The sequence below is a fragment of the Leptonotus elevatus genome, chromosome 1 (genome assembly GCF_054856555.1).
Source record: "Leptonotus elevatus isolate MCC_2025b chromosome 1, RoL_Lele_1.0, whole genome shotgun sequence".
NCBI lineage: Eukaryota > Metazoa > Chordata > Actinopteri > Syngnathiformes > Syngnathidae > Leptonotus > Leptonotus elevatus.
Window position 1 is genome coordinate 28958762 of NC_141239.1, and position 19317 is coordinate 28978078.

At 40.5% G+C, this 19317-nt stretch overlaps 2 protein-coding genes across 3 annotated transcripts; both read right to left on the minus strand.

Moving 5' to 3' along the window:
• Positions 1 to 1708: 1708 nt before the first annotated feature.
• nfatc2ip (nuclear factor of activated T cells 2 interacting protein) lies at positions 1709 to 13995 on the minus strand. Of its 2 annotated transcripts, none has more exons than XM_086089763.1 (10): positions 13722 to 13995; positions 11451 to 11505; positions 8321 to 8419; positions 6447 to 6507; positions 6267 to 6366; positions 6109 to 6195; positions 3797 to 4001; positions 3044 to 3188; positions 2047 to 2141; positions 1709 to 1984 (listed from the first exon to the last, which is right to left on the minus strand). In XM_086089763.1, exons 2-10 carry the CDS (start codon positions 11460 to 11462, stop codon positions 1823 to 1825), a joined length of 966 nt encoding a protein of 321 aa, XP_085945889.1. In that variant the 5' UTR covers positions 11463 to 11505; positions 13722 to 13995; the 3' UTR covers positions 1709 to 1822. The 2 variants fall into 2 exon arrangements, with proteins under 2 accessions (XP_085945889.1, XP_085945896.1); XM_086089770.1 differs by lacking the exon at positions 13722 to 13995 and adding an exon at positions 10282 to 10375 and having other exon boundaries at positions 11451 to 11502.
• Positions 13996 to 14206: 211 nt separating this feature from the next.
• On the minus strand, positions 14207 to 18942 carry LOC147181538 (uncharacterized). The gene is made up of 4 exons (XM_086089817.1): positions 18796 to 18942; positions 15460 to 15553; positions 15278 to 15365; positions 14207 to 15191 (listed from the first exon to the last, which is right to left on the minus strand). Exons 1-4 carry the CDS (start codon positions 18824 to 18826, stop codon positions 15003 to 15005), a joined length of 402 nt encoding a protein of 133 aa, XP_085945943.1. The 5' UTR covers positions 18827 to 18942; the 3' UTR covers positions 14207 to 15002.
• Positions 18943 to 19317: the final 375 nt, after the last annotated feature.

Below are 19317 nucleotides of genomic sequence, written 5' to 3' on the forward strand. Positions count from 1 at the left end.
TTTTTTAAATTAATTTATTTTAATATTTTGAGCATTTGGTCATCGATTAGGTTGAGAGTTGAGACCAAAAGATTAAGACGCTCCACGAATACGACAGCCATTAAAACCTTAGCGCTGTGCTTTTTATAATTGTGTAATGCTGTCTCCAGCACGCCCGCGACCCTCGTGAGGATGGGCATTTCAGATAATCGATGGATGGATGTGTTCATCACCCCCTGGCTATTGTGTTGTAATTATAATAATAAAGTTGATAAAATATATAGATGGTTGATTAATTTGAGACTACTACACCAAATGTGTTAAAGGAGAAATATTATGTATGCAAAAAGAGTTTTGTGTTTAAGTGTCAAATTAACATTCAAAGAAATGTTAATTTATCGACTGGTTTCTTAAAATGTGGCTGTGACGATCTCAATTTCCACCTCGTCCCACCATTATGAAACAACTAGGGTAATTAACCAGCCAGTGGTTGTTCAGCGTTGTAAACACAGTTTAAGCATTATTCTTCCAATATCATTTAAAATGTTAGTGAGGAATACTCAGGACAACTGGCACTATCAAGACCGATATTGTGATTCACTCAAGGGAGTTCTCCACAATATCAATCCCACGGTGATTTGCTCGGGGAAGGCGGGACATTCAGTACAATACTTCGAGCTGATTGGATGATGCGGCATCTTGCACGTTTGTTTAGACCAATCACGGCCAAGGATGAAAATGTCGTCTTCGTTCTCGTTGGAGGGAAAAAGCACCTTTTCCAGCTAAAAATGCTCAATGCACCGCTCGCTGTTCAACGATCAACAAGGAAACGGTGAGTAATTCTGCGAGAAGAGAATTACTTGCAGCGCTCATTCGTCCAAGTTAGGTAAGTTTTGTTTGTTTGTCCCGGCGTAGGCGCTAGCTTCCTGTTTTCGTCACAGCTGCATATCATACCCCCAAACACAATGTCGCTCTGTGATTGGTCCAAACCATCAGTGGTGGAATTCAACTGGCTCGGTACAAGATGTATTCTCCGGAGTTTGTGAACTCACAAATATCACGAGAATTCATGTTGCAGAGCAAGGTTAACGCAAGACTGGACTGGCACAAATAATCGGCCCTGGCATTTTGACTTAGGTCCGCCGGCCCAGCCCGATTCCTGACCACCCCTGGCTACCACGTGGCTCTACCACTGATGTTTATTGGTTCACTTTGCACTCTATTGCAAATGATTGAAAGGACTGCTCCTTCTAAATTGTGGGCCGGTCTCTCGGGGTAAAATGGAGGAAAATAATTGAATAGCATCACATTGGCCCCAAGGACACCAGCCCACTGGGTATCTGCCCTGTATGCCAGATGGCCAGTTTTTTTTACTTTTATTCACCTCATGCAACCATGTAGTCATTTAATAGATAAATATGTATTTATTCTATTTTAGTCTTGTTTACTTTACTGCCTGCAGCCAAGTCAGAAAGCGTATGCCAATGTGTTAATTGCCTTTCTTGGCGAACTTAGTTAAATTAAGAGACACATATTTCAAAAATTACTTAATGGTTCAATTAAAACATACTGCACATAAAAGTTCAATGAAATTGTACTTTACTAATGTTTAAAAGACGAAATGCAAATTGCTGGTCAAATTTGTTCAATCAATGATATTTTTTCCACAAATGCACACTGCATGGGACAGATCCATCATTAAAACAACATTAAGAGAGCAAGTCAACAATTAAACAAAACAGTCTTTAATGTCTTTCATGCTACAAATGAAGACTTCCAAAAAATACATTCATTTTGTTTCTACAGCATTTACATTTTATTTTGGTAAGTTCTTTTTTTGGAGTCACGTCCAAACTTCAATGATGTCCCCGTCCTCCATGTCCAGCTGTGCGGGGGTCTGTCTGCCCGTCACGCTGCAGCCATCAAAGTGAAACTTGACTTTCCGCTTGGCGGCGGTGGGCAGCGCCGACATGTACTGCGAGAAGATGGCACCGAGCTCCGCCCCCTGCGACACAAGAGCCATTAGCCTGGTCGCGACCACTCAGGCGGCAAGAAACCGCTACGTACTTTGTGCATGGAGAAGTCCCGCGTGGATCCTCGGTCTTTGCCCTGCAGACGCACTGTGATGACGGCGCACTCCTCCGTCGCCATGATGACACACTCTAGACAGGCACAACAAAGCAATAAATGACCGATTACTCTATTAAAAGAACTTCTGAAAAATCTCAATATACTTGTTGTGGCATCTAGGAAGATGTCCGTCACAAAAAAACAGATCAAAGTAGGACAACACGACATTTCCATTGGTTTACCTGGTATGCCCCGAATGGACCGTGTACATCAAATTTATTAGATTTATCTGTATTAGTCCGTCAACTTGATCTTTTTTGTTATATATAGCCATAATAACAAAGATTTCACAATATTAAGTTAACTCAATGAAACATTCTGGAAAGCGAAATGACATTTGAGCAACCGCGCTCCTCCGCGCAACTTCCGCACTGCTCACATTTTCTGCACATCTAACAAACACAATTTGCATATGCGGACGGTCCGGGCAGAAAAACATGGCAGACGAGTAAATGCTGTCATAAATAAGTGTTTTCTACTTCCCGATTCTTTGTCTTCATTTATTTTGTTAAATGTATTGTATATACACTTTTTACCCCAAACTGTTGATGTCAATAGCTTATTTAAAAAATAATAATTAATTAAATTGTCTTCTACTTCTATTGTGCTGAGTGTTCTTCATATGCCGTAGACTCTCTTCAGTGCCTCCTATAGTTTGGGAGCTGATCAACATCAGGGTCCATTTTAAATATTGCTTTAGATTGTGTGTGGTTTTGATTCAAGTGCATCTTTGTTGACTAAGGTCCTAACTGGATTGGCATAAATATCTTATTTTCTGAATATAATTTTTTTTTGTTTTTGCTAAATGGTCTTGTCTGAGATTGGCTGGCAACAAGTTCAGGTTGTACCCCACCTACTGCCCAAGGGGCCACCCCAATTTGGCTCCCTGTCCGAAAAGTCTTAACGTCGAACCCTGGCATGTCATTTGACTCACCTAAGATGTCGGCGATGTTAAGGCCCAACTCGCCCACGCTGGCGTTGGCAGAAAGCTCTGCCTCCTCCCTCAGCAGGCGCAGGCGGAAGCTGGGCACGCCCAAGATGTCCGCCATCTGGTTTATCATCTGGCTCACCGATGTGGTCTGGGGGACACATTTTAGTTAAGGAAAAATTACACAATGACTAAAACTAAAATTGAGAAGAAATATTTTTGTTGACGAAATAAAATAAAAATGCTTTTAAGAAAACAAAAACTGAAAGCACATTTTACACATACAAAACTAACTAGAATTCATTTGAGCAAAAATGCCCTTTGTTTTAATATTCGGCAATTAATATAGTACATGAGCCTTTGGGATTGATTTTAAATGTGATTTTTAAATTCAAAATGTTAAATTTGATATTCATTTTGGTATTACAGCAAGGCCTTTAGCCGGAAGAAGGAAGGTCAAACGACTGTCTGGGAATTGTGATCCTTTCACTGTGTGCCGCGTAGAAGTGATGTCATCTAGCAGCAGCCAATAAAATAGCGCCACTGGATGACATCAGTCATAAGCGACAGCCGCGCTACCGGCTGAACGGTTTCACTGCTTTTGTCACTTCCAAGTTCCTGGGCACATTTTTTTTCTCTTTTAGGAGTGGTGAGTGCTCCAAAACAAAATAAAAACTAACTATAGTGAACATTCCAAATTATACCACAAAGGTTAAAGAAAGGTGCTACAATAGGTACAATTTGCGTGTGCGCACATACCAGCGTGACAGGCAGCTTGTAGACGTCGGTGCGACATCGCACCTTCAGCACCCGCAAGTTACATGACTGCAGCCCGGGGTCAGTCACGATGACGACGTCGTCGTCGTCTTCATCCTGCTGCGAGCGGTCGTGCTGCCGCCTCCTGGTGGACGCACCCTCGGGCGAGAGGACGGCGCTCACGGCGCGCAGTGTCCTGTCCACCTCGCTGACACACACGTGCATACAGATTAGGAGTTTGTTAACATTGCGCATCAAAGTAGCACTATGCAAATAATGCATTTGATCTATTACATTAACTCATTCACTGCCATTGACGTCAAAAATTCATTTTAACAATTTCTATTAGTTTAACATTTTTTTCAAGAGTATGAAAGCCTAGAATTTTTTTTATTGTACATTTAGAACAGATATAAAATTTGTGATTAATCATGAGTTAACTATTTAAGTCATGCAATTAACTCTTTGACCGCAAAAAACATTTAGTAAAATCCAAATGAGCGCCGCCAAAGACGTTAAAAGACGTTCACGATGTTTTTTGTTTGGGAAACGGGTGGAGGAAAGCCTTGGCCAGCTGTGCTGAAAGTATCAAGCAGATCGAGTTAGTATAATGACTATTTGTGGGCACTAGATGGCAGCGATGACTCTTTGGACAAGATCGGGTAGGAGTCAGTAGAAGACGTGAGGCGGAGCTAGAGTGTTGAGGGGAGAATGGCTGAGGAAGCGAAAATGGCGACCATTTTTTTCAAAGACAAAAAGCATCGACCAATGCTAAAGAGCACATTGATGATGATGATGGTGACTCCGAGAATGACGCCGAAGTTGGAAGCGTTGACGCGGCGGCTTCGATCACGTCGTAAAGCCTCACCGGCTAGCGATGCTAACGGCGGAAAACGTGGTGCACAACCGAGCACTTCTGTACAGGCGGACGTTCAATCGGACGATGAAGAGTACCCCGAGTCCAATGCATATTCATCGGAGGAGCGGGTACAGTCTGATCACGGAGAAGACACTGGTTCTGGACTACGATGCCACCATGAATGGAGTGGATAAGATGGATCAGAACATCTCTTACCACCCGGTATAGCAACTGAAGGACATGAGGAAGCCAGACGTAACACCAGGTCACCGTATCATGGTCCTGAGAGTAGACTTGATGGCAACATGGCCAAACACACACTGCAGTATATACCTGCTACTCCCCGGAAAAAAAGGCCGGCAAGAAAGTGCACGCGAAGGGGCAATCGCAGTGAAACTAATCTGTGGTGCAAATCCTGCTGCGTCCCCTTGCACGCAGGGGAGTTTTACACAATATACCTCACAAAAAGAAAAACTGTGTAGTTGAAACATCCACACAATTGTAAATAGTACCACAGTTGCATACATTTGTAAATCGTTTGCCAAATTGTTTTGTCAAATTGTTACACTGTTGAATATAAATAAACGTATTTTGCTATCAAAAAACACGTTTTCATTGTTGGTGGTAGTGTTTTACAGAAGTAAAGCACTGTTTAGGTGTTTGTGGCAACATTCATGGGGAAAAAAAGGTGTCAAATTCACTAGAGTGCATGAAATAATATCGTTTCACTAAAAGCTTGATTTCTGTGTATTTTGGTCCAAAACAGAGCATTTGGGTGAAACTAACCTATTTTCTATTGTTGATTACTGAAAAACGGAATAAGGTAGAAACTAACTTTATTTTTCTGATGAAAGATGAGAGTTCAATCTTTCATTTTGTAGTATCTGTGTTTCCATAGTCCAAACACAAAATTGTCTGGGACCTTGAAAGATCAGTCAAAATGCTTAAATCAGCTGGCACCCACATGTTCTCTTTTCTGAAAATTCTTGGCAGTCAAAGAGTTAAAAAAAAAAAAGAAGAGAAAAGATTATTAAAAATTAGGGGCATTAGGCGATTACATTTTTTAATCATAATTAATTGCATGACTTTACTAGTTAACTCAGAATTAATGGCAAATTTGATATCTGTTCTAAATGTACAATAAAAAAAATTCTAGGTTTTCATACTATTGTTAACAAAAGTGGGGAAAAAATGTTTAATAGAAATAGTTCAAATGAATTTTTGACGTCTATCGCCGTCAATGGCAGTCAATGAGGTAAAGTCGGGGATGCACAGCCAATATTAAACGCACAATTATTTTGCATTCAAGCTTTACGAGAACCACGTCAAAACTGTTAGGTGCACCCCTGAGTAGATTATGTATGTAGAAATATAGCACAGGTTTTTTCTGGAAAAATGTTACATTTCATTTGAAGGTCATATCGTGCAGCTCGACTTATGAGAGAAAGTCACTCACTTGATCTTCTTTTTGGAATGCCGTGACTGTGTCTGGAAGGGAACCTCTTCTGGGGGTGGGGGCGGTGACAGCGAGAGACTCTCCTTTCTGACACACACACACACACACAGATGAAGAATTGCGTGGGTGCGCGTGCTACTTCCTGGTGCGACACGCACACTTCCTGTTCGTCATCAGAGTCGCTGATGCTGATTGTGTGCACTCGCTCTTTCTGATGCGTCTTCTGCAACCATAGATTATCAACATCGTCAACGTCGTCTGTGGGGAAAAATAAGAGAAAAAAAAAAGTGGCATTGAAAGGCGTCAGTACAAGCCGGTCTTTACTGACCCACTCTAACCTGTTCTTTCCTTTTCTGTCAAAACTGGAAGCTCCGCCTTCAGTAGCAGGCTGCTCTTCACCTGGAAACAAACAAAACATTCAAGCGAGATGATATCACTTGGCTTAAACAATAACTTGACTTTTTTTTTGTAACCAAGCTGTGATCGTTAATGTTTAAAATAAAATGTGAACAGTGTAGTGTTGCACAGGATACCGGTACCAGTACCAGTACCGTACTTCGATGTTTTGGAGTCAAAAATGGCTCTGTATAATTTTTTCTTAGTACCGGTTACTTAAAAAAATAAATACCAGACAGCCCGCCAACTTTGTTATGCATAGAAAAAGCTCAGACGACTGATAGAGCAACAGACACAGGTTGTGACGCATTTTTGACACTTCCCTTAAAAAATAAGTGGAATGTGAATTTTGTTCCCAGTTTGTAGTATTTGATGACGCATTTGACTAATTGGGAACGAAATGGAGAAGAGCAGAGCCATGCATGCACACTCAAGCAACATTACATTGAATCATTGGAGTGCCACTGTATTGCCAATATTTAAAACGGAAGACATCAAATGTAGTCAAATACAGTACTTCAAGAATATGGCATGCAATGTGAAAAGCACATACTGTATAAACATAAATATATACAGTATGTACATAAATTAACATATATACATCCCAATATTTTGAATTAATAATAAATAAAAATAATTTGTAGTTCTTTTGCCATTTTAAATTTTGCTGCTTTTGCTGATGTTTTAGAATTTTTGTTGAGGTACCGTTTCAGTACCGGTAGCGAGGTATTTTATGCAGGTATAGTAACGAAGTCAAAATTTGGTATTGTGACAACACTAGTACAGTGCCAAGGCGAAAGTATTAGCCCTCTTGAACTTTTAACCTTTTGCCACGTTTCAGGCTTCAAACAAAGACATAAAATGGATTTATTTGTGAAGAATCAACACCAAGTGGGACAGAAGCGTGAAATGTAACGAAAATATGTACAATATTTTAAACTTCTTTTTTTCTTACAAATAAAAAAACTGAAAAGTAATGTCAAAATATTTGGTAATTATTCATTGTCCGTTCCAAAGCCATCTCTAGGTTTTCTTCTCAAAATTGCCCTGTATTCTGCTCGTGTGTATAAAACTTTTTAAAGCAAATAACAACCGCCATTTGGCCACTAGATGGTGCATTAACAGAAGAAATAAAGATCGTGCCAGTCACCATTGTATTACTGCTGGAGTCTGCAAAAAAAAGTATGTGTGTATAAAACATGGACGGCCCAAACATGGTTCCGACAGAGCTTCGAAGCGGAAAATATAATTGATTTTTATTCCATAAGTGAAAGCTTCTGCGCATTTGATGGGCCGCACTTTGCAACGTCGCCACATCATGCAACGTCAACTCATATTTTGAAAAACAGTGGCACTTACTCACCACTTGGGAAACGTTGTGGCAGAACCCTACATGCTTTGAGTGTGAATAGTACAGCGCAAGTTTGCACAATACAGTTTTTAACAAAAAAGCAGCGGAGGCCGTGCGGTGTGGTGCCGGGTGATACGGAGTGGTGTGGTGTGGGGCTGTTTGGGTAAATGGAAAAGTGGCATTAGTGTTGATTCTTCACAGAAAAAAAAAAAAATTACTTGAAGCCTGAAATGTGGCAAAAGGTTAAAAAGTTCAAGGGGGGCTAATACTTTTGCAAGGCACTGTATGCATCAGTAATGCATAAAAAATGGAAGGAAAGTTGAATATTTGCTTTGCATGTCAATATACAGTGTGCAATTTTCCTTCGAGTGCCCTAAAATGTTAAGTTAAGGCCAATTGTGGTGTCAGTAAAAATGTTCGTGTGAAGCCCTGTCGATAAATATCCACACTGCATTTTTGACCGACCTTGTTGGAGTAGATGGGCACGGGGACGATGGCTGTGGAGTCCAAGATGCGACGGCGCTTGGAAGCCGGCTTGACTGGCGCCGCGTCGCCGTCGGGGAGCTGGCCGACAGAGAGAAGTTGCGAGTCATGTCATGTGGCAGAAAGTACCTTTCCTGATTGGTGATTGGTGATCTTATCTGCTACCATGCACTGACATTGTTTGGGGGGGGGGGTCACACGTTCCAAACTAACTTATCAAAACTCACAAAGCCTAGCTCAGCCTTTAAACCGTTAACACTGGAGCGTACTGTAATTATCAGAACAAAGTGTTATTTTCATTCACAATACGACCTATACAGTCAAGTCAACATACCACTTCCTGTATTAACTCTTTTACTGCCAAAAACGTTAAATAATGTTTGGTAAAAACCTACGGAGGGGCGCCAAAGACGTTAAAAGACGTTCATTATGTTTTTTTTGGAAACGGGTGGAGGAAAGCCTTGGGCAGCTGTGCTGAAAGTATCAAGCAGATCTAGTTAGTATAATGACTAGTTTTGGCCCCTGGATAGCAGCGATGACTCTCTTTGGACAAGATTGGGTGGGCGTCAGTAGAAGACGTGAGGCGGAGCTAGAGTGTTGAGGGGACAATGGCTGATGAAGCAACAATGGCGACCGGTTGCAAGCAGCTCACGCTTGAGCATTTTTCATTCATCGACTAATGCTAAACAGCGCATTGATGTCGACGATGATGATGATGATGATGATGATGGTGGTGGTGGTGGTGGTGGTGGTGGTGGTGGTGGTGGTGGTGACTCCCGAGGTTGACGCCGAAGTTGGAAGCGTTGACGCGCGGCTAGGATCACGTTATAAAGCCTCACCGGCTAGCGATGCTAACGCCGGAAAACACGGAGCACAACAGAGCACAGGCGGACGTTCAATCGGACGATGAAGAGTACCCCGAGTCCAATGCATATTCATCGGAGGAGCGGGTACAGTCTGATCACGGAGAAGACACTGGTTCTGGACTACGATGCCACCATGAATGGAGTGGATAAGATGGATCAGAACATCTACCACCCGGTATAGGAACTGAAGGACATGAGGAAGCCAGACGTAACACCACCGTAACGTAACCGTAGCATGATCCTGATAGTAGACTTGATGACAACATGGCCAAACACACACTGCAGTATATACTTGCTATTCCCGGCAAGAAAGTGCACGCGAAGGGGCAATCACAGTGAAACTAATCTGTTGTGCAAATCCTGCTGCGTCTCCTTGCACGCAGGGGAGTGTTACACAAAAAGAAAAACTGTGGTTGAAACATCCACATAAAATTGTAAATAGTACCACAGTTGCACACATTTGTAAATAGTTTGCCAAATTGTTGTGTCAAATTGTTACACTGTTGAATGTAAATAAACGTATTTTGCTATCAAAAAACACTTTTTCATTGTTGGTGGTAGTGTTTTACATAAGTAAAGCACTGTTTAGATGTTTGTGGCATCATTCATGGAAAAAAAAAGGTGTCAAATTCACTAGAGTGCATGAAATAATATTGTTTCACTAAAAGCTTGATTTCTCCGTATTTTGGTCCAAAACAAGAGCATTTGGGTGAAACTAACTATTTTCTATTGTTGATTACTGAAGAACGGAATAAGGTAGAAACAAACTTTTTTTTCTGATGAAAGATGAGAGTTCAATCTTTCATTTGGTAGTATGTGTGTTTCCATAGTCCAAACACAAAATTTTCTGTGGACCTTGAAAGATCAGTCAAAATGCTTAAATCGGCTGGCACCCACAGCATCCCTTTTCTGAAAACGTCTGGCAGTCAAAGAGTTAAGACAAAGCACACCACTTGCGGCGGCAGTGAACTTTTCAATGGATAAGCATTGTCATCACTGATCTGTATATATAACAGGATAGCCGATAGCCCATACACGCCCGTGCAAGCCGTTGAAGCCGCAGGGTGGCCATCTTACCCCTCCCATCTCACGAGCAGACTGCTGTATATATGCTGCATTCAAAGATGGTCGGAAGTCGGATATATCAGAGTTGGCTTTTCCCAGTTTTGACCTAAAAGCGTTCGAGGCGAAAGTAAACAACAGAGTGATAAATTGTTTTTTAATTTGGTCCTCAGGTCACATTTTGACCTCCAGCAAACTTAAATTCTCACAATTTTGCTTCATTTATTGTATGTATCTTATTATATAAGCATTCCATACTGTTCAGTATTTTACACCGTATAATTCTATGCAGGGAGATAGCATCATACTGTCACATACGTTGTGTTACTTGAAGTTAGGGCTGGGCAATAAATCGAATTAATTCGATACAATCGTCATTTTAAAAATCGAATCATTGAAAATTTGCTAAACTGTGAAATCGAGTTTTGTCTTCTGGATTATTAAAAGCTGTTGTTCTTATGTTGTTACAGCCAAATGTTTTTGTGAATTGTAATTTTGCACAAGTGGCAGAATGCTGGATGGGTGGTTTACAAGACATGTTTACAATAGCTACCAAGTACTTACTTGTGGCATTTAAGCACAAACTATGAATGTTAAATTTATGTTAAAACTGATTTAGAATTTAAACCAGCAGAGGCTCCCTCTAGTGGTTACTTAGCTCTATGGTTGGTTGCAACGAAATGTCAAACTGCATGTCGCAGCGTTCCCCCTGATTGTTCAGAAGACAAACTCGTCATTTTCGCGCCTCTCTCGACCATCAGGTGCTAATTTGGGTAGCGCATCATTATTCGCTTTGCGCAATGGATATTTGTGCAAATGCGTCCTCGCACAAAGTTAGGCTCCACGCACACTTCATGTTCTTTAAGACTTTTCGACGTCATGACTATGACAACCAGATGCAAGACCTAATTGACTCGACTGACGCGTGCCACTTAACGGAACACATAAAAATTATGTAATAGTTTGTGCGTATATTCCTTTCTTTGATGCCAAAAGTGCAGCTGAACGCAAGTTAGCTAAACTTGGGCTAGCTTCGCTCCAAGCTACTTTGACTTTTAGCACAACTTTGATCTTAAAGCTTTTCACCAGCGGGTCAGCTCTAAATAAACACCTGACTGTGACGACATGAAGACTTTGTTGGGTTTGTAATAGAAAATAGAAAGATGAGATAGAGACAAACCTACCACGTTCGCCATCTTGTTTTCCTATCGAGCAGCGCGTCACTGCTGCATTCACGGACTGTAGGACAATAAAAAAAAAAAATCCTCACCCAACTGTTCACAGTGCCGTCGTGTTGCTTCAAGTTTCATTATTACCTTTATTCTGAAGGAACTACGTCAATTAGATTTGAAAAAAAAACTGACCATGACACATGCATATGTTGACATGATTCACGTATCAGCAACATAAAAGTCCGTGGGTAAATCCTACCAGAACATTAAAAATATATTACATTTCTGCTCTCAGATCAAATCATCTTCAAATCCGTTGCGACCCTAATTAGCCGAGCTTGTACGTTGCAAGTCAAAATGACAATCAATTCAGTGAAAGAAATCTCTCCACTCATGCAAAAGCATTGGACGTTATAATTTAATTTGTAAGGATTTTTTTTTTTCAAAATGTGACTAAATGTTGTTTGACTATTATAACAATCTGACTGGTTTGTATGCTAGTCGTAGTAGTTACAGGCAAAAAGCAATACAATACGCCATTTTTTTTTCATCAAAGGAAGCATTTGCATTGCGGAAATATCAGAAATGGCCGGATGTTCTGTACTGTCAATACGGCAAAATAACAGCCTTTACTGAAGCTGCAGCTGTTGTTAAAGCTGATTGAAGTTCCTTGGAGTAGGCTGGCATGTGTCTTCTCTTGCGCTTGCTCGACATGAAGCGCGAACAACACTGGCTGGCTGTCAAACCGCTTGACCACGCAATTTCCCATGTGCCCTGAGCTACTTCGCCCACGCTGCTTCAGGGTTTTGTGACTGTCTTCTGGCTTGGGAGACCCGCTTTGTCATCAGTTGTACCTCGAATATACACCTCAATCTCCTAGCATGGCTTTCATGGGAACTAATATGTAGTGTTTGGATTTCATAAAATCAACTTTACAATGATTAATGCAAGGAACCCCGCTATATCGTGGCTCATTATTAACGCGCCTGCAGTATTGAAGAAATCGGTCTGTAATGGTACTCGCCAGCGGACAAATTCTGCACCATTGGAAAACTGCAGCTGTCTTCCAACTTGAGTTTAGGGTAGATAGTGGTTCTTAAGCTTGTTGGAATTACTGAACCAAACCAGTTTCTTATGCACATTCACAGAAGAACCCTTCTTTATTATATATATATATACACACACACACACATGGGTTTTTGTTTTTTCAAATTCAAAACATGTTTCAACTGTGTAAAACGTTGAAGTAATTGAATATTTTCATCCTTGGAAGGAACACCATTTTCATGTCTGTCCCTTCCAAAGCCACCACCGTCTACAGAACAGCCGCTTTCCTTACCTGCATGACTTTTGTCGCGATCCACACTTTTAGCTTTTATGTGAGCGAAAGTTTAACAGAGACAGAACCTTATATGCCGTAACGAAGCGGGAGACACGCCGAGACAATCATCTAGGGGCTCACTAAACTTCTGACTCGTGCCTACCTAAGCGCTGGCATTGCAAGTCTTTGTATCGACTCCAGTTTCTATTCTGTAAAGTGTCTTTGAGACGCCTAGAGACTTTTCCCAGTTGTCCCTATTTCACAGACATGAGTGCCTGTCTGTGAGCTAACTTTGCATTTCTTCGGCTTCACCTTTTTTTTTTTAACCATTATTCTCTTCAGCTTCACCTTCAAAGTATTTTTCAGATAATCAAAGATTATTTATAGCTTTTCTTCTATTCTTTCAAGAGCTTGAAAAGTCTCTCCACGTTGGCTCGTGTCTCCTCATGTCATTTTTGTCGACTCTCAGAATCTTCCCAAACAACTCTAGAATTAGCTTTTCTAGCCAACTTCTTTAGGTGGAGTGTGTCTGTGTTGTGCTGTTGCAGACACTACCAGTGGCAACGTGCTCACTTCACTTGGCATTAACATCCTCCTGCTGAACAGGCAACAGTGGGGTACAACTAATAATTATTTTAATAATGTCTTGTTTTTTCAATCAACCAATAAATTGAATTAAAAAAAATATTTTGAATTTCTATCCCTTTATTGAAAACTAGGGACATGGTCACATTTTCAAATTGACAGTCCAGAAAATGTACAAACATAAATTGATTCAGCTACTTGGTTTACCCCTAACAAAAAAAAAAAAGGCAACATTGCTAGCATTTTCCCAAGTACAGTGGAAACTCGAGTTCGGAACTCGTGCAAATCGGACATCGACCAAAAAATCTGCATTAAAAAATGCCTCGGAGTTTGACCTCATTCTCGGAGTTTGAACACCCAAGCAAACCCGAACGTACCTTGATCGGGAAGCCGAGTGAAGCCGAGTGAAGCCGAGTGATGCCGAGTGATGCCGAATGCTCACGTGCGGTCGTGGAGACGAAGCGCTGCTCATTTCCAGTCAGAGCGGGTTAATACTCCCGGAGGTGTTCCGTACATTTGCGAGTGCATTTGGATTTTTCCACGACAATTTTCTTCGCCATGGGCCCAAAGAAAGACAGCAGTACCAGTGGCAGAAAAGAAAAACGTACAGTGCTATGAACCATAGTGGATTTAGGAAGGAGAATATCTCGACGTTGTTACTACTTCCGTAAATACTGGCACAAGGACCCTCCTTAGCTGTTCAACAACGTGCCTGATGCTAAACAACGCACAAGGACCCCTTAATAGGCTAACAATATGCCTGATGTAAAACACACTAAGTCAACACTGAACTAAATAAAGCATGCATTCATTAACATAGCATTTTTCATCCACTGAGGCCATCACACTACAACAAAAAAGGTAAGGTATTTTTATTTATTTAAATACTGAGGGTGTACATGTTTTTTTTTTTTACATAAATAGAAATAAAAATAGCAATTTTCAGTTCTTTAAAAAAGCACAAAGATAATCAGTCTGCTTTCATGGAGGACTCAAGAAATCAGAGAACATTTATTGTTGGCTGGAAGTCTGCCGATTTGGACATTTTTAAGTCTAACAAGGTCTCTAAATGATTCGATTATCATAATTTGTCACGTTAACTTGCTAATCGATTAGTTGTCAATTAATCAATTAATTGTTGTACCTCTGGCTGAATCCAAACTGTGAGTGATGATGTGAGTCTGAAAAATAGAACATTTTAACACTATGCTCAAATATCGGTGACCAAAAAAAAAAAAAAAAAAAAAACTTAGAATCATTCAATTCAAATATATTGCACATAACCATTAAATAAACATTTTACTTAAATGTTTAAAAACATACAGGACAGCACCAAAACTTCACAGATTTAATGCGAACAATTAAGGGGGGGGGGGGGGGGGTTCTACTGGACTTGAAGAAAAATAAAACATGTACTTCACACAAATAGGAAAAAAAAGTACTGTACATAACAAATAAAAACTGTCCTCTAGTGGATTTATAAACGTTGAGGCTGTACGCATTGCTACAAGCTTCATATTACAATGTTTCATTGTATTTTCTGTTTTGAAAGTGTTGGCCATTTTGATTTAATTTAGTTATTTCTTTGCATGCCACTACTACAGGGTGACCTCGTATCACACTTACAGAGAACTTCCCAGGTGTACATACAGTCTGCTTCATATGACGAAGCTGTCACTGGTAAGGCTTGTTGTTGTCGGAACGCCCTGGAAAGAAGCGACCAAGACGGGGGGACGAACGCAAGGGCTGGCACTGAGCACTTTGTGCATTTCTTCAAAATATTGCCAAGCGGCAACAGTGTCCTTCCCCTTGTTGCTCTCGGAGTCACTTTTCAACAGTTGCAGTTTCTTCAAGAAGACACACAAATATTCCAAAGTGGAAGTCACAAAAAGCATCTTCTGAAGCATTTTCTGGGTACACTTAGACGTCCTACCTCGTATGTTTCGACAAGTTTTTGCCATTTCTTGGATGCTTGTTTGCCCGTGATTTTCCCCTGGAGCCCCAGTTCTCTTACCACATCCCTGTGGGGGTGCAAAATCCAAGAATGCATATGTCCCACCGAAGTTAAAGCAAGCAGACATGCAATAATGGGAACCATTAGTGTGTTACACTCACTCCCACATCTTTTTGGCCCAAAATCTTGGTTGCACAAAGTCTTGCTCGTGCTCCTTCATCAATTTGATCAGTTTTCTGGTGTCCTCTGGCGACCCTGTGGAGGAAAATACGGTTGAGATCAGTTTATGTCAATCGCTTCAAGACAGTAAACTGATGTTAGATCCGGGTGGCAAATTGAACAGCAAACGGAATTGACTCCCATGTAGCACGCCACGTGTGTACTGCTTTCTGGCCTTCCTGTGTCAAATATTCAAAGCCTGCAGTTTGAACAAAACTGCTACGGCTAGAGTGTTGATGAGAATGATAACGTTTTGATTGGATTACTCCAATACTGCTGCTGGCCCATTATCCAGTTTGCCAAGCATGAAACATTCATTAAATGTAAGTTAGCTTTTGCTGGCTATAACAGCGGTATAGTGTAATTCAACCGGCTCAACAAAATAAAAATAAATCAAAACATTTTTGCCCTGTTCAATGGATTGTATGCACGCAGCACTTCGGCATTTGATGTCATAAGGCACCGCCACCGAAATTTCTGGTGCGGGGAGACGTTAGCGGAGCGCACGGTTGATGTGATGTAAAACTCTAAGCCTAAATGCTTAACCCACTCAAAAAAGAAAAACAGGGGCCGCTCCTTGCTACACTATAACCCGGATTTACAGACAAGGCTAGAGATATTTTTTGCGTGAAGGCTGTGGCCTTCACGCATGTTCTTCTTTTCTTTTTTAAAAAGCAAAAGCTTTTAATTTCTGTGACTACCCCTCTAGCACTAGAAATAATCAATAATTCAATATACTGTATATCAACAGGAATATCAACAATATCAATATCAACAGGAAGTGACCAAATTTCAAAAGGAAGTGCCCTGATTTCAACAGGAAGTGACCCGGAAGTGGCCTAATATCAACCTTGCTTCTTTTCTTGTCTACTTACTTCTTTCCTTCCTTGTTTCCTAGCTAATGCTATCAGGAGATGTCAGTTCCAACTGCAAAATTGGTTATACGGCATACGCGACAAGCGCATGTGCAAAGTCGATCAAGTTTTACTACATTACGCTACGCAAGTTCATTCATTTACGACATTCTAAAATGTTAGTGTTTAATCTGTGGTTCATATCGTTTCAATAAATACTATACATGACGTTCAAATTATGTTTGAAATTGTTCGGAAGGCGTGTGAGGACCATAAAATGTACACTTGACGACGACCATGATGACTGCCACGCTACACAAGTTGACAACACAGTGTCGTCTTCTTCCTCCGCGCTCAAAACATGCTGCTGCTGATGCTTTTACAATCCTATTCGAGCTGTGGAAAGTTGGAAACTCAAGGGAAACGTTGCACCGTATCATCACAACGTCATCCATCCACCATTTTGGAAGCTGTGGTGAAAGTAAACAAAACCTCATGGCCTATGTCAACAATAAACCAATTTTGCAGCTGGAACAGTTTTGGTACTGACGAGTGTTGCCCATCACTGCAAATAAATTAACACTGCCTCTCTTGTAAATGGAGTTTCTTATGACAAACTAAGCTTCTACTGTAGAATATGTGACTACCAGAAACGTCGTTTGTTGTAGTTAAGTGCGTTTGCTGTGAAATGTTATGTTGTTGTTTAAACACTGTTGTTGCTTTTGCGAGTTCGGGTTGCGTCACTGATCTGTTTATATGACTGGATAGCCTATTTACCAAGACTTTTAAAGCTGCAAGGCCGCCATATTATCACTCCCAAGAAACGTTTCTCGGCATACGATCCTATACATTTACAGTATCGAATTTGGAGAACATTTGAGACAGTAGTTACCAATAGAAATAGCATGTTTTATGATGTTTTAAGTTTGTTAAACATAAACAAGCGGACTTCAGACCACCCCTTCACCCCAGCCCTATACTAAGAGCCTACGAGCTGTAAATGTCTAATCAGTACGTATACGTATAGTTTATACAGCAGTCTGCTCGAGAGATGGGAGAAGTAAGATGGCCGCCCTGTGGCTTCATGGTGATAGAAAACGTTCTGTTTTCTTGCGTGTTGAAATAAAACTCAAAGTTGAGATCAAGTGAAGAGGCTTTCTTGCAAGAGATTTTATTTAGAAATTTCTAAAGTAATTTAGGACCCTTACTGAATCAGAAGTGGTCTCCAAATGTGCCCTCCTTCTGGACTCATCTCAACTTATACAAAAACAGTGTTTACAGAAAATAGTCTCCCCCTCTTGTCTCCTGTCCTTGTGGGAAGAGTGAAATACAGATACAGATAATAAATCTTCAGCTCGTATCTTAGTCCACTCCAGATGTAGGAAAATAATTGGTCCCGGCACCTCCTGGACTGGATAATTTATGGACAGAAACTCTGCTTGCACTTCCAAACATTACTCCTTTAGATAACTCAGAAACCTTACTAGACATTTCTTTCCCAGGGACTAAACAAAGGCACTATACATGAGTAAAACTGAATAAACTGTTTTCTTATTATTACACAGCTCTAACTAAAATCAAAACGGTTAAGATATAAATTGAAACAATAAAAAATGTTCACAATGGCTTGCACAGGTATGTTTGGGCTATTGTCTATCCCGTAATATCACTGATCTGTAAATATTACTGGATAGCAGATAGGCCAAGATTTTTGAAGCCGCGGGGCCGCCATACTACTCCCGAGAAAGTATTGAAATTGGAGAACATTTGAGACAGTACTTAGTAGAAACAGCATGATTTATGATGTTTTAAATTTGTTAAACATAAACTAGAGGATTTCAGACATTTTACAACTTGCATGTACATAGTATATTTCTTTTATTGCTCAATTCTTATACCCCTTAAATATTATATTTGGCAGCTTTTTGTTAAATTAGAGTTTTAATTCTTTAATAAAAAAAAATACATACAAGTTTTCTACTGTAAACATCATTAAGCATATAATGTATACATGTATTTAAGGCAAGTTGTAAACTGTCTGAAGTCCTCTTGTTTATGTTGAACAAATTTAAAACATTATAAATCATGCTCTTTTTACTATGTACTGTCTCAAATATTCTCCAATTTCGATACTGTAAATGTATAGGATTGTATGCCGAGAAACGTTTCTTGGGAGGAGCAATATGGCGGCCTCACGACTTCAGTAGCTTGCACTGGCGTGTATGGGCTATCCAGTAATATATACACATCAGTGAGTAATATATACAGATCAGTGGGTTGCGTCAACTCGCTCGTTCTCTTACGAACAATTTTTAAAATACAACCGCCAATTCAAATGGTCAGTATTGACGTGGAGAAGCAAATACTGAAATATGGGCTCAGACTACGATGAAAATAATCAATAATTAATGCAAAATGGCTTACATCTGTATCTTTTCCGCCTTCTTTCCGCCATCTTGTTAAGAGGCGCAGTGCGCGGTGGATCCTGGGAAAACAATCTCTCACCACTCCTTCTTCGTCAATTAACATGTCCCTTGAGGTTACTCTGCCACCTATGGGTGACACTTGTGTGAACTCACGTCCCTTCGTCACCATTCCCCAACCACAGTAAGTAAAAAAACAAGTTTGCTTCTCCAGGTCGTTCGCTTGAAATTGATTCCAAAATAGCGTCCATCTTGCGAACCTCATCCGATATCTAAAACACATAAACTGTATATGTCAACAGCACATAACTGCTAACCAATATGAGTAAAAGATTGACACCCGTGGATTCGCACCTTCACAGATTTTATTCCGAATAATAACTGACTCCAATTTCTCCCACGTTTTTAGAGGAAAACGCACATTGAATGTTTTAGCAGCATTGAAAAAATATTAAGCCCCCCCCCCCCCCCATGTATTTTTATGGGGGTCATTTATACATGGATTTTCACTATTCCGATCCCT

What these genes read in the sequence shown, in the direction of transcription:
- nfatc2ip (XM_086089763.1), bottom strand. An exon ending in CATTCCAAAAAGAAGATCAA is followed by an intron (nt 4,002 to 6,108) that starts GTGAGTGACTTT and finishes CGTGTGTGTCAG; the next exon opens with CGAGGTGGACAGGACACTGC. An exon ending in ACAAGCTGCCTGTCACGCTG is followed by an intron (nt 3,189 to 3,796) that starts GTATGTGCGCAC and finishes TGTGTCCCCCAG; the next exon opens with ACCACATCGGTGAGCCAGAT.
- LOC147181538 (XM_086089817.1), bottom strand. Translation starts at nt 18,826, where the DNA reads ATGGCGGAAAGAAGGCGGAAAAGATACAGAT. An exon ending in AAGGCGGAAAAGATACAGAT is followed by an intron (nt 15,554 to 18,795) that starts GTAAGCCATTTT and finishes TTTCCTCCACAG; the next exon opens with GGTCGCCAGAGGACACCAGA. An exon ending in AACTTGTCGAAACATACGAG is followed by an intron (nt 15,192 to 15,277) that starts GTAGGACGTCTA and finishes GTCTTCTTGAAG; the next exon opens with AAACTGCAACTGTTGAAAAG.